Source organism: Dermacentor andersoni, chromosome 11, assembly GCF_023375885.2.
Source record: "Dermacentor andersoni chromosome 11, qqDerAnde1_hic_scaffold, whole genome shotgun sequence".
NCBI classification, from domain to species: Eukaryota; Metazoa; Arthropoda; class Arachnida; order Ixodida; family Ixodidae; genus Dermacentor; species Dermacentor andersoni.
In genome coordinates this window covers 69264793-69276780 of record NC_092824.1, presented here as the reverse complement: position 1 = coordinate 69276780, position 11988 = coordinate 69264793, and the positions used below count along the sequence as shown (strand labels likewise).

The 11988-nt window shown below is 44.3% G+C and overlaps 1 protein-coding gene across 1 annotated transcript; it reads right to left on the bottom strand.

Moving 5' to 3' along the window:
- Window positions 1-2607: 2607 nt before the first annotated feature.
- Window positions 2608-11480, bottom strand: LOC129381455 (uncharacterized). Its single transcript, XM_055064325.2, has 4 exons — window positions 11251-11480; window positions 10752-10828; window positions 7684-7810; window positions 2608-2788 (listed from the first exon to the last, which is right to left on the bottom strand). The coding sequence occupies exons 1-4, from the start codon at window positions 11370-11372 to the stop codon at window positions 2647-2649; spliced, it is 468 nt and encodes a 155-aa protein (XP_054920300.1). The 5' UTR covers window positions 11373-11480; the 3' UTR covers window positions 2608-2646.
- Between the last annotated feature and the right edge of the window lie 508 nt (window positions 11481-11988).

The following is an 11988-nucleotide window of genomic DNA, read 5'->3' as shown; positions in this document are numbered from 1 at the left end:
AAGAGAACATTTCAAGGAGTCCTTCGCGTGCAATGTTTCGGTGGTCTTTCGGAGTTCGTCGGAGCCTAGTGCTTGAATTTTTCACCTCGGCGAGGGCACTAGTCAACAATGTTGCGAGTGCGCTTTTCCAACGTCTTTTCAATGCCCGTTGCTTCCGCTAGGAATTTCGCAATGGTCTTGGGCGGTTTACATATCCGACGTAAATCACTTGCTTCAAAACCGCAGATGAGGAAAAACGCTTTCATATCTGCCATGTGAGGGTCGACGCGGATGAATTAGGATTTGATTTCTGCTCTGAAATCACGGTGCTCTCATTGAAGTTAGACCCGCTCCTTAAGCATGACGCTCGCGAATGTTTGTGGAAATGTAATTGGTGAAACGGTGTAAAAAATGTAAGCTGTCAAACGGCAGCTTTTCACAGTTTCAATTGTTAAACATAGCGGTTCTTGAGTAGGTTTCCGGCCAGCTTTTCAGATTTCCAAACAGTGATCCGCGAGCGAATGATCGGTGGCTTCCTTGGCTTTTGCAGCCCACGTCGCTGCAGGTGACACGGGCACTCTCATTATGCCAGGTACCTGGGCCACCATGTTTATAGTCTTTTCGAGCAGAGGTCAAGTACTCGGGCGGTAGTCATAGCCTGCGGCTGTCTCCCTCGCCCCTAACGACGTTCACGTTTTTTTCATGGTAGGGTTTATTCTGTTTCCATGAAGCACCTTTACCAGATGTCACGTTGTAGTGACGGTGAACAACACAGTCAGAAGAACTGTGAGTCTTGAAAGAATCTTTATTGGGCGTACCTCTGAATCAACAACACAAGTTACAGTCGGGCAGAACGATATTGCCGGGCACATGAATCGATCATTGAACAAATGATTTGCGATTAACGAGTATCGGCTATTCTCACTTTTTTTCGTAATAGATTCCAGCCTTATCATTGGCGCTCGCGTGTCTTCTAGAATGCACAACTGTATTCGCCTTACGCGTGCAATTTGATTACCAGACGTTCCACTATTGCAGAATGTTCTGACACATGCTGGTATCTCACGCCCTGAGCTGTAACTTAACCTTTGTTATTCGGTGAGACGCGTACATTGGAAAAAGGTATAGAAGTACGAGGGTCAATAATAATAACTAATAACTGTATCTGAGTTGTCCTATCATTGCTCGCAGAGACGCGTTTGTCAGATCAGGCTAAAAAATTCCACTGCGGTAGTTATAGCGCAGGGCAAGTCAAAAGAGGCGACTTTCGAGTGAATAAGAAACTGCACTTGAAAACTGACGGAGGTTACACCTCAACACCACAATACTTTAAATATTGACTCTGGAAGAAGATGTATAGTTAGGTTCTAAATGATTTGAGCCGAATAAAGTCTCCGATTTGTCAGCAGTATGATAAAGAATAAAAATTTTCGGTAAGAATGCAAGAGCCAAAGAGAGAACCAAAACATCACGCGCATTGAATAATTTGTAAGCGAAAGAAATTTTCCCATGGCTGTGTCCATATATTGTAAAAGCTGTCCCAGAAAGGCAGCAAGGCCGAAGGGCCTCAATTATTAGATATTAGTTTTTAGTTGACAAGAACGCAGTGCCTCCTCTTTTAATGGGTTCCCCATGTGAAGTACTCCCTTCTATTCACACTGCAGAATCCTCAAAGCACGGTTAGCTAAACCTTGATTACTAGTACACTGTAAAAACGCTTGCACAAAACTACACGAGGTTTCAAGGGTCCTGTGCGAACATTCAACCTTCTAGTTACGCAAACACAAAGCTGCAGCCCATTATGGTTTGTCTAGAAACGAGTTTGCTAAAGCTACGTTGGTGATCAACATAGTTTTGGAAACAGTGAGCTCTACCCAGGATCTGTCGTATACATCGACATGGAATCATGCCAAATTCTGGTGGAGACGACATTTTGTCACGTAATTTAGAAAAATCTAGTGGCATTGTTTACGTCTTGCATTTCACTCTGCACTTTTGAACGTCAAAAGAAGCCCCTCTCGACACGATGCGCTCGGTTAGTTTCTCGTCAGTGTGGGAGAATGTCAGCGTTATTTTCCTGCATGGCTTCACGGTAACGTTCCTATGCGAAACACGTGGGCGATCTACTTCCCTTGTGCACTAGTCACACTGTTACGACTGCCCACCTGTATGCGTCACGTGACCTGGAACCAGTTGAGCTGTATCTCTAAACGAATCTCCACACAATTCGCACCATATATTCTTGCAGAGATGTGCGTCGAGGTTTTCTTTCATTGCGAACCGAAATCCACACTGCTAGGACCCGTACGGCTATTTACCCTCGTGAAATGTTTTGCGGTGTTTTCTCAAAGTTGAGTTGTACTTAAAGGAACGATTACATATGTCGCAAATCAAAGGTCTGTCGTTACTGTGTGATATAAGATGAACTTTAAGTGCCGCTTTGCTTTTGAACGGTTTATTACAATTTTGGCAGATATGCGGTTTCAATCCTGTGTGAATCAGTTGATGCGCATGGAAACTGCCTCTGTGCGTGAACGATTTATGACATATTACGCATTTGTAGGGTCTCTCTCCTGAATGCGTGCGGTAATGTGCAGTTAGATTATCAGCACTCATTAGCAATTTACCACATGTTTCGCATTTGTGGTTCGACTTCTCGACAGGCGATCAATCGCGTGCTCTGAACATGGGCGCTGTGCCTCCGGTACGTTCGTTGGGTTGGCCGTGTGAGGCGTCCCGCCTGCTGGAAACCTTCCTGCTGGCACCGCAGGATAGTTGCTGTTCTCTTCCTCCGGTTTCAGTAGCATTTCTGCAAGGATATGGACAATTTAGCTCAAGATATGGCCGAATTTTTTGTGGGATGGCAAAAACAGATTTTGAGCCAATGAGAGTTTGACAAAGTAAACCGTACCGTAGTGGTAAGGTGACTCGCTCAATTTGAGCGCTAAGTTCCTGCATTGGTATTTAGCGCTCGATTTGGGCTCTAGATTGTCAGAAATATAACACTGGTGCTATTCAGTGGCCTGTAATGCTGCACTGTAAATTAAGAACTTTTCTCGATTCAAGCATAACAGAAGCCTTGCATCATCGAATACATCATATATATACTGCATGAAACAGGTGCAGGAGAGTAGAGAGAGAGAGAGAAAATAATGCAGAGAAAGGCGGGGAGGTTAACCAGAGATAGTTCCGGTTGGCTACCCTGCGCAGGGGGAAGGGCTTAGGGGGATAGCAGGAGAGTAGAAATATCTCTCAGTGATGGTAAGTTAAAAAATTAGCCGGTCTGAGTATTGAAAATGCAACTCCGCCTTCTACACGCTCACAAAGAGTATTCAGGCAGCGGTCCAGAAGCGTGCGCTCCGAAGCGAGACATTTGTCATTGAAAAAGACTGTTTTGCGTCGGCTAAAATACGTCTGCGTTTCATGGCGCAGCTCTTAATGACCCGCTCCTGCGGCGAGCGTCGGCGGCGTAACCTAGTGACCGAGCACAACAGCGAAAGATGAAAGAGCAAACGCGGAGAGGCAGAAGACGCGAGCCTTGAACGGTCGAGAGGCGGAGACCAATGACAGCTGCCCTTCAGGGATATGAGCGCGCAAAACTGGTTTTTTGCTGACCCGCCCGACTGCTCGTTTCGTACTAGCATCTGGTCTCAGCCAGAGGGCTTATTTCGTGCTATGATCAGCTCGTCAGTTCGCGTCGGCTCTTGCTCCAGCTTGATTGGTTTGCTTCGTTCGGTTGTCTTGGTTTGCAATTGTTTTGTAATCGGATTCTATGCGCAACGCGAATTGTGTAGTATTTTATGTAAGCCAAGCTACACCAGCTAGTACACTGCATCCGTCGACCAGTCACAAAAGCCGTCGCGATTTACCTCTGCTATGTGTCTCTCGCAAAATCTTTGACTCCATATATCGCGAAAGGAAAACACGTACAATGCTGCTCTGAAATTTCGGATTATCAGCTTTCCAAATTATCGGTGAATTTTTCGGAGTAAAAGAGTAAAACAGTTCGGCAGCATGTTACACTCTTCTAACACCTGATGGCGAAGGCCTGCTGCACATGTGTTCATGTTTAAAGTTAAGTTGTACAATCTGACGGGTCTGACATAGTGAGCCACAGTACGAAGTATACGTTTGGCACTATAGGTTGATCTCCACAACGTCATATGAGAGAACCTAATGCAATACCGAAAGGTTGTTTCGTTTCTGTTTTCATTCACACATTTTTTTGTCGCTCGTTTGTTCGCTAGTTCGATGTTTCTTTCCTTCGTTCATATACAGCCATTACATCATTGCTTGCTTACGGAGGTATGAGACATTCTTGACGATATTTTTCTCTCACTGCACTAGAGCCGCATTTTCCGGGTATACGCCATTGCAATTAGTCACTTGAATCTCTCGCTTTAAGAAATAAAAATGTCGTAAAGGCAAACTATTCGCTTTATTTTTGACCTGGACTTACTGCCCGTCAGACATAACACGTCATAACTGAAGTCCCACATTACGAATACGAAGAAAAACTGCTGTGTGCATATTTTCCTGCAGTGTTTGTATGGAGTCGTTTGGTATTTATCTTGCATTCGAACTGCACACCGTTGCTGCCGAAGGCATCACGAGAACGACACACACATAGTGATTTCCCCCCATACGTAGCAAGCGCATACACGTCAAATAATTCAGTGTTTCATGTACATCGGATGAAATATGCTGCAGAAGTTAGGATTCTTTTATTTTTTTCTCGGTAAGATAATGAATGTTGGAAGCGTTGAGTTAAGGCATTGCTGGTGCGACATCTTCTCAACCGTTTGGTGAAGCAAAATAGAACGGGCAGCAGGGCAGAGACAGCGCGTACGTCGTATGTCTTTTCTAAAGCCAGTAGCTCGTTTGAAATGTCTACGCTAAGCACTAGATTAAAATTGGTCGCTATCTTGTGGTAATGTGCTTTGATTTATTCGTGTTGCCCATGTTGACATGAATCATGCGATGTTATGGTTTGGTTACAGTCGTGTTGTGTTACGTTTTACGTCGTTTCTAATCGTGCCGGCTTCGCCGGCATTAGGACCGGATTATTTCATGAAGAAATTAGGACCATCAAACATTCAAATTTCGTGTGATAGGGCCAGGTAAATTTCGGTAAATGTATACATCATAACTTATCATAAATTATGAAATCGCTAAGCTTAAAAAGAATAGCATCTTAGAATTTACAAAGTTAACTACACGAAAAAAATATATATCGCAGTTTTATTAGCTGCATCTCTTGGAGTATCCCAAGCGGACAACTTTCTTTATATTCATTTGCAATTTGCTTGAAATCGGTACAATGTGCCCGAGGACTGGCCAATGATCTACCCATAAAACAGTAAATTTCAATGAGCTGTGTAATACATCCATTTTGAGCTCTCTAAATATGTTATTTGCGGCAGTTGATTGAATCGTGGCGGTCTTTTTTTTTCTGAATTATAAAGAAATAAGTTTAGTAGAGTAGTTTGCTGGGCCAGTTGGTGCATGGTGAACGTATAATGGTTTCCAGCAAGTACGGATGCGAGCACAAGAAGTAGAAAAAGACAGGACAACACTGGACTTACAACGGAAGTTTTTTGTGAAAACATCCCACAAATCACCGCCACGCATGTGTATACACCCAAGAACAATAAAAAGGTTTGTAGTAAATTACTAACAAAAGTTGTACACGTACACAAAAGCGAAATCACACCCCTTCCCGACAAAGCCAACAACACGTGGATTGACATGATAAACATAGAAATTGCAGTTCTTTATCATTGATATGAACCGAAAGTTCACTCACACATGTATGCGCGCCAAACTTTTCATGTGGAACGCTTCGTTAATTTCTCTTTCCAGTTTGATGCGCTCTCTCCCCACTATCGATACACTATCAAAGACAGGTCGGCATTCGTGCTTTTTGCAATGCAATGGCAAGTTCTCTACTGTACCTGTAGATAGCAAATAGCGATACTCACACATGCGGTCATTATTGCAACGACCTGTCTGGCCGATATAGGACAGTCCGCATGAGAGAGGTATGTGATAGAGAACCTAAGATGCACAGTTCTTGTGAAAAAAAGTGGTGGGCTTTTTTCCACGGCCACTAGTCGCATCTTTCTTCTATCCTGTGAAGCTTTTGCTCAACCTAACCAGTTTGCACCCTCTCAAGATTATGAGACAAGCCATGCAAACACGGCATCGCTACAGCCTTTTCTTTTTGAAGATTCATTGTCCGTGCTTTCCACGGTTTTCTTTTTTGTGTACTTTCTAAACAAGGATTCTGACACAGCCACCAAAAGTGAGACCGGGTACCCTGCCGACACTTAATCTCGCCTTCTGGGTGTCACACTAACGTTTTCGGCATCGAGCAAACTGGTTAGATTGTACAAAAGCATCACAGCGGAGAAGAAAGATGCGACTAGTGGCTGTGGAAAAAAGCACATCACTTATTTTCACAAAAACTTTGCATCTTCGGTTGTGTATCGCATACCTCTCTCATGCGGACAGTTCTATATTGACCGCACAGGTCATTACAATAATGACCGCATGCGTGAGCATCGCTATTTGCTACCTACAGGTAGAGGAGAGAACTTGCCATTGCATTGCAAGAAGCACGAATGCCGCCCATTTTTCATAGTGTATCGATAGTGGGGAGAGAGCGCAGCAAACTGGAAAGAGAAATTAGCGAAGCATTCCACATGAAAAAGTTGGGCGCGCATACATGTCTGAGTGAAGTTTCGGTTCATATCAATGATAAAGAACTGCAAGTTCGTAATTTATCATGTAAATCCACGTGTTGTTGCCTTTGTCGGGAAGGGGTGTGGCTTCACTTTTGTATACATGTAGAGCTTTTGTTGATAATTGACTGCAAACCTTGTTATTGTTCTTGGGTGTATACGCATGCGCGGCGGTGATATGCGGAGTGTTTTCACAAAAAACTTCAATCGTAGGTCCAGCGTTGTCCTGCCTGTTTCTATTTCTTGTGCTCGCGTGCGTACTTGCTGGAAACCATTGTACGTTCACAAAGATGTAACTTTGTTCCTTGAGTTTCTCAACGCCTTCTTAAGTATATGACGAATCTAAAATGCAGCAGCTTCGGTTCCGGTATTATGACATTCCTTTAAATTCCACAAGCTTCAATACTCGTACAGGGTGTTGCCGAGCACATGCATTTCTTTCCAAATGTACCTAGGTAGTCGACCCTGAGGTAAAGGCTTTTGTTTACACCGACAGCATATTCTCTAAACACCAGTTAATATTTGGCCAGTAATATTTGGTCAGTGCAAGCTTAATTCTTGCATAATTTTACAAGAAAACAGGTAAACCCTGTTTCATTTTATGAGCCTCGACTTGGATGAGCATGTTCCCTTCACCATCTTTACATATTCCATAATGGGGAGCAAACCTGCAAGTGTACCGCACATTGCGGCATGTTAACAGGATGGAAAATCGGGCGAGCCTGTATAGCTTTGTGGTTGAGGCATCGGGTGTGCACACTTCCGGTTGGAACCGTGAAGTTAGTCAAGGCCAGCCACTCCGGCCGTACGCTCAAAACTGCTGTTGCAGCACCTGTTTCAGCCATCAGAGCTAGCCCTCCCTAGGAGAAATTACTGAGTAGAGGCATGATTGTTACACGGGTAGCCATCGCTGTCGTCTCCGAGTTGTTTTGCGACGGAACGTTTCTAAATGTGAACTTACGTGGCGCCGTCTTCAAAACTGGCTGATGCTTCCTCCATGCCAGTGCGGCTTGTGCTGGGCCTTGCGTTATCGATGTTGCCGATGAACCCCAGGTGCTGGTAACTTGTGCTCCCATTTTCAGTGGCACCTTTATGGCATAAAAGTATTGTAAAGGTGTTAATTCGCCGTTGTGCAAGGGCAATTCATGGGAATGAATTTTCTTTGCTCATGGTGCAAGGCAAGAAGCTTTTAGTGGTCGAGAAACGTTACTGCGGTGCTTCCATACGCAGTGCTTTATCTATGTCTTGAATGCATGCAAGAACTTCGTGGTGATGGGTAAATCATGCACGATCAAGATTGTGTAGTGTTGGATTCTTCTGACACGCCTATCACGCTTTATCTCAAACCACGGGCAGAACACGAGTGTGGTAAAAGTGAAAAACAACATCTCGGTCCCTTGTGCGTGAAACCCTTGACCCAATATTTGCTGTGCTATCCAGTAATAAGCACATTAGATGGCTCACGAAGTTCTTACTTATTCTTCATCTTTATGTTTTACGAGCAGCAGGCATAGCCCGACGCCGACGATGACCATGCAAAAGTGAGAGGACGCATTTCTACCGAGGGATTTAACATTGTTGTTTGGCGTATGCCCTTAATTTATTGGCCTTCTATGACGTAGGTGCGTAATCAAAATACGTACTCGTCTTTCAGAAAGTGGTTATCCGAACCCCTTTTGGTGAGTCTTGTATAGTGAAGCACATAAGTACCGGTTGTAAGCACTGCAGGTTCCCTGCCATTCAACTCATATGGGTCCCCGCGCACGCGGGCCATCCAGGCAACGAAGCCGCCCATGACACCGCTCGAGCGTACGTCAACCGAGCAGGGCAAACCGCCGAGCCAGGAAGCGCCCGTGACAGAATGGTCACATACCACGAAATTTCACTCCACTACAGAGAGCAACGACTCCACTATCCTCCGCCTCACAAATCACTCACTAAATTAGAGCAGGTGACGTGGCGCCAGCTACAATCTCGCACTTTTCTCTCCCCCGCCCTTCTAGCACTAATGCACCCAGGGCTGTTCTCTCCAGAGTGTACCTTGTGTGGAGCCCCAAGAGCTGATTTCCATCACATACTGTACGTATGCTCTGAGTTCCAGCCGCCATCAGAATGGCAACTCACTGACCTCGAGCGATGGTAGGTCGCGGTGTCCAGCTCCGACCCAGCTGTCCAAAAGCAGCTGGTGGGCTGGGCTTCGGAAGTCGCCGGACGTCACCGACTGCTGGCCACTTCACGAGACCAAGGGCCAACCCAGGAATAGCTTAAGATACGGCTCAATATTTATTAAAGTTTATCACCACCACCTCCCTGCTCATTACGAGCGCTAAAACGGCAGTCATTAACAATGTTCCTGTGTAGGTCATCAATAGACTATAGCACAGCTTTCAAAAAGATAACTTACTGCGCATATATAAGAGTCGTATTGCAGAAAGTACATTAGCTTGGAAAGAAATGCGGAAGTGTTAATTTAAGGGGCAATATGTAACAAATCTATGCAATGGACAGCCTCGAAAGATTTTAAAAGTGTAGACTGTATGAATAGCGCTGCAAGTATCGTAGCTAGGTGCACGTATTTTATATAACGGCGCAGCAATTGCGTGAAACTGAAAGGAACACGCGAGAGACCTAAGAGGCGGAAATTGCGGCATAAAACTCAGGATTACCATCTACGCTACTGCAATTAGCGTTGAAACTCCAGGGACACGGATTTTTGGAAGCACTTTTGCATACAATATTAGGGGGGGGGGTTGAGTTGGCCAAGAATGTGTCTTTATTGCACCCACATGCCTTAGCATCTATGCCTTCGTGCGCCGAAGAAAACATTAAACGCGGATTCCCAACCACCGGAACTACAGATTTTAGTTGCAACTTTGACATCGAATGAACTGCAGTGTGGTAGCAAAGGCGTAAATAAAGATCTCATTTTTATTGTCTGGCATTCTCAACATTATTAGTCGCACCACTGAAGTCACACCGTTCGTCATGCCTGCGAACGAGGCTGCGCAGATACTGGCAGTACGAAAAATGGATGACGTATCCAAGGAAAGCCAATCACCTTACAAAAAAAAGAGTACATTCAATTTGGAAGACCGGTGTTTCAGCATGGTGTAGATTTTCTTCTTAAGAATCCTTTACAATTTTGAAGTAGCGGCCCACTGATTTTAAATCGTTCGATGAAGTGATGGTTACTCTGGCAATACGAATAGTGTTTATGCTTCAGGTGCCCATAGCTCAGATATTAGGTAAAGACTTATTGCAACAGAGCGCAAACAACTACCCAACAATTTTCTATCTCCTTGCATTGCATTTTTATTATATATTTAATATTGCTTATGCTGTGGCTGTGGCTTGCTTCGTATGAAAGAACGAAGAGCTTCAATATAAGCTGTTTTGGGGTGCCCTAAATTGCACGCTGTAAATTTTACATTAGGCCGCAGCGGGATATGTCTGCTGCTCGTAACATGCTATTGATGAGCAATTTTCACACTCTGCCTAAAACGTAACAGCACCGTTAAGACTATCCAGTAAAGAAATCTGAAACGCCACAATAATTGCACATCACACACGGCATTCGGATCAAAGCACTTGCATTGTAAACCAGCGTGATCGGTTTAAGGGAAACATTGCCACGATGTTAGCAGGTCAAACCCACCGAGATTCTGCTTGGCAAATAAGATTGTAGACCAATAGTCATGCTATGATTCCATTTACGAGCTAATTAATCGTTGCATGGAATGTACACTCTCGGCTTCTGCCCTCATCATCTAGGAGCGGGCTTTATGTGAGCCCCGATACAAGAACACATTCATGCAAAACTTCTACTGCATAGGTTATGTATGAATGCGAATATACTCAGATAAGCACAAATTTCTTAGTAAAGACAGTTATAAGCTGGCTCATGCGGAAACCGTCTTGGCAACGCTAGTAAAGTGCATCTTTATACGCAATAAATGTATTTCTACCACCGTAACCGCAGGGGCTATATGCCATGGTTATGATAAGGGCGAGTGACAATCGCCTACGTACCGTCGACGTTGCAAGTCTCGTCCGTAGTGGGCGTGTGCTGCGTGTTCCCCGGGTAGCGCAAGGCGTCGTCGGAAATCCTACAAATAATAAAAAAGTCATCAGACAGTTACTAGCTATGACAAGAAATAAAGAGCTGAAATTATGTTTAATTTCTACCCGGGACTTCAAGCTATAGCACCCCATCGCATGTGTGGAGTACAAGACTTATACATCAATGAAAAGTATTTTCTTCTGTAAGTATACGTTCGCCTCCTGTTCTGAAAAATCTTAGCCTGAGCGCTAGGTAGCTGACTTTGCGCTAAACGTGGCAATATTTTCGCACGGCCCTCGCGTCGGCGCGTCTTCATCTAAGAATGCCTTCGATTTCAAAGCTCAAGCTGGCTGTAAAAAAGACCCGTTTTAGGTGGGAACAAATGTACAGATGTTAAATCCTATTATATGGGTCGTGTCTAAGGGTAACAGTTTTCAACGAAAAAAATTGACAAGTGGTAAAGCTCACGTTCTGTAGGCGCCCAATGTAGTTGAAGCGTCCTGGGTACCGTCACGGCTTGTACTTGTTGTTGCTTTGCCCTTGATGCTTAAGTCAAGAGGCGTGTATTCGTTGCTGCTTTCTTCAGCCATGTCTGATGTTTTGATGTCCTATAACTGGCGTGTATTGTCGACTGCGCGTTGTTGAATCACTGCGCTTGCGCACTCAATGCCAAGAAAGAACGGAAACTAATAAAACGATACCGCATATCTGGAAAAAAACTTAGATGTTCGAGTGCGCCACAAGCATGACGCTAAAGTACAAATTTTTGAACGCCAGCAGAGGCGCCGCGATTACCCGTGCTATCTATCCGCCAAATTAACTAAATAAACTACACCTCCCTTACCAGGAAAGAAAGTACATTTATCTGATGATATCGCCAGTTTTCGTTCATGCACCTCGCAAAGTGAAGTGCACATCTTGCTGTGAATAAATTGTTGCTCTTGGAAGCGCAGGACGTATACAAACTTCAATTTCTTCATGAAAATGGTTGCTGTACAAAAGTTTCTGCCACTGCAAACGTGAATGAATATTGAGAAGAAATTAAAGAAAGTTAAGACATCGATCGATTTGGAGCTTGTTCCACATCGTGGAAGTTTCAGTGTGCTATCTGTATTTGCTGTAGCTATGCCAGTTGAAAATACATTATACTGAGCATCACCAGGCCCTTTTAACACGATAATGGTTCAGACAACGGTAATATATTGT

Bases quoted from the DNA above. Each gene is read 5' to 3' on its own strand.
- LOC129381455 (XM_055064325.2), bottom strand. From the start codon at position 11,372: ATGGCTGAAGAAAGCAGCAACGAATACACGCCTCTTGACTTAAGCATC. The intron at 7,811-10,751 runs GTACGTAGGCGA...TATGCCATAAAG, and splicing joins CGAGACTTGCAACGTCGACG to GTGCCACTGAAAATGGGAGC. The intron at 2,789-7,683 runs GTAAGTTCACAT...ATATCCTTGCAG, and splicing joins AGTTTTGAAGACGGCGCCAC to AAATGCTACTGAAACCGGAG.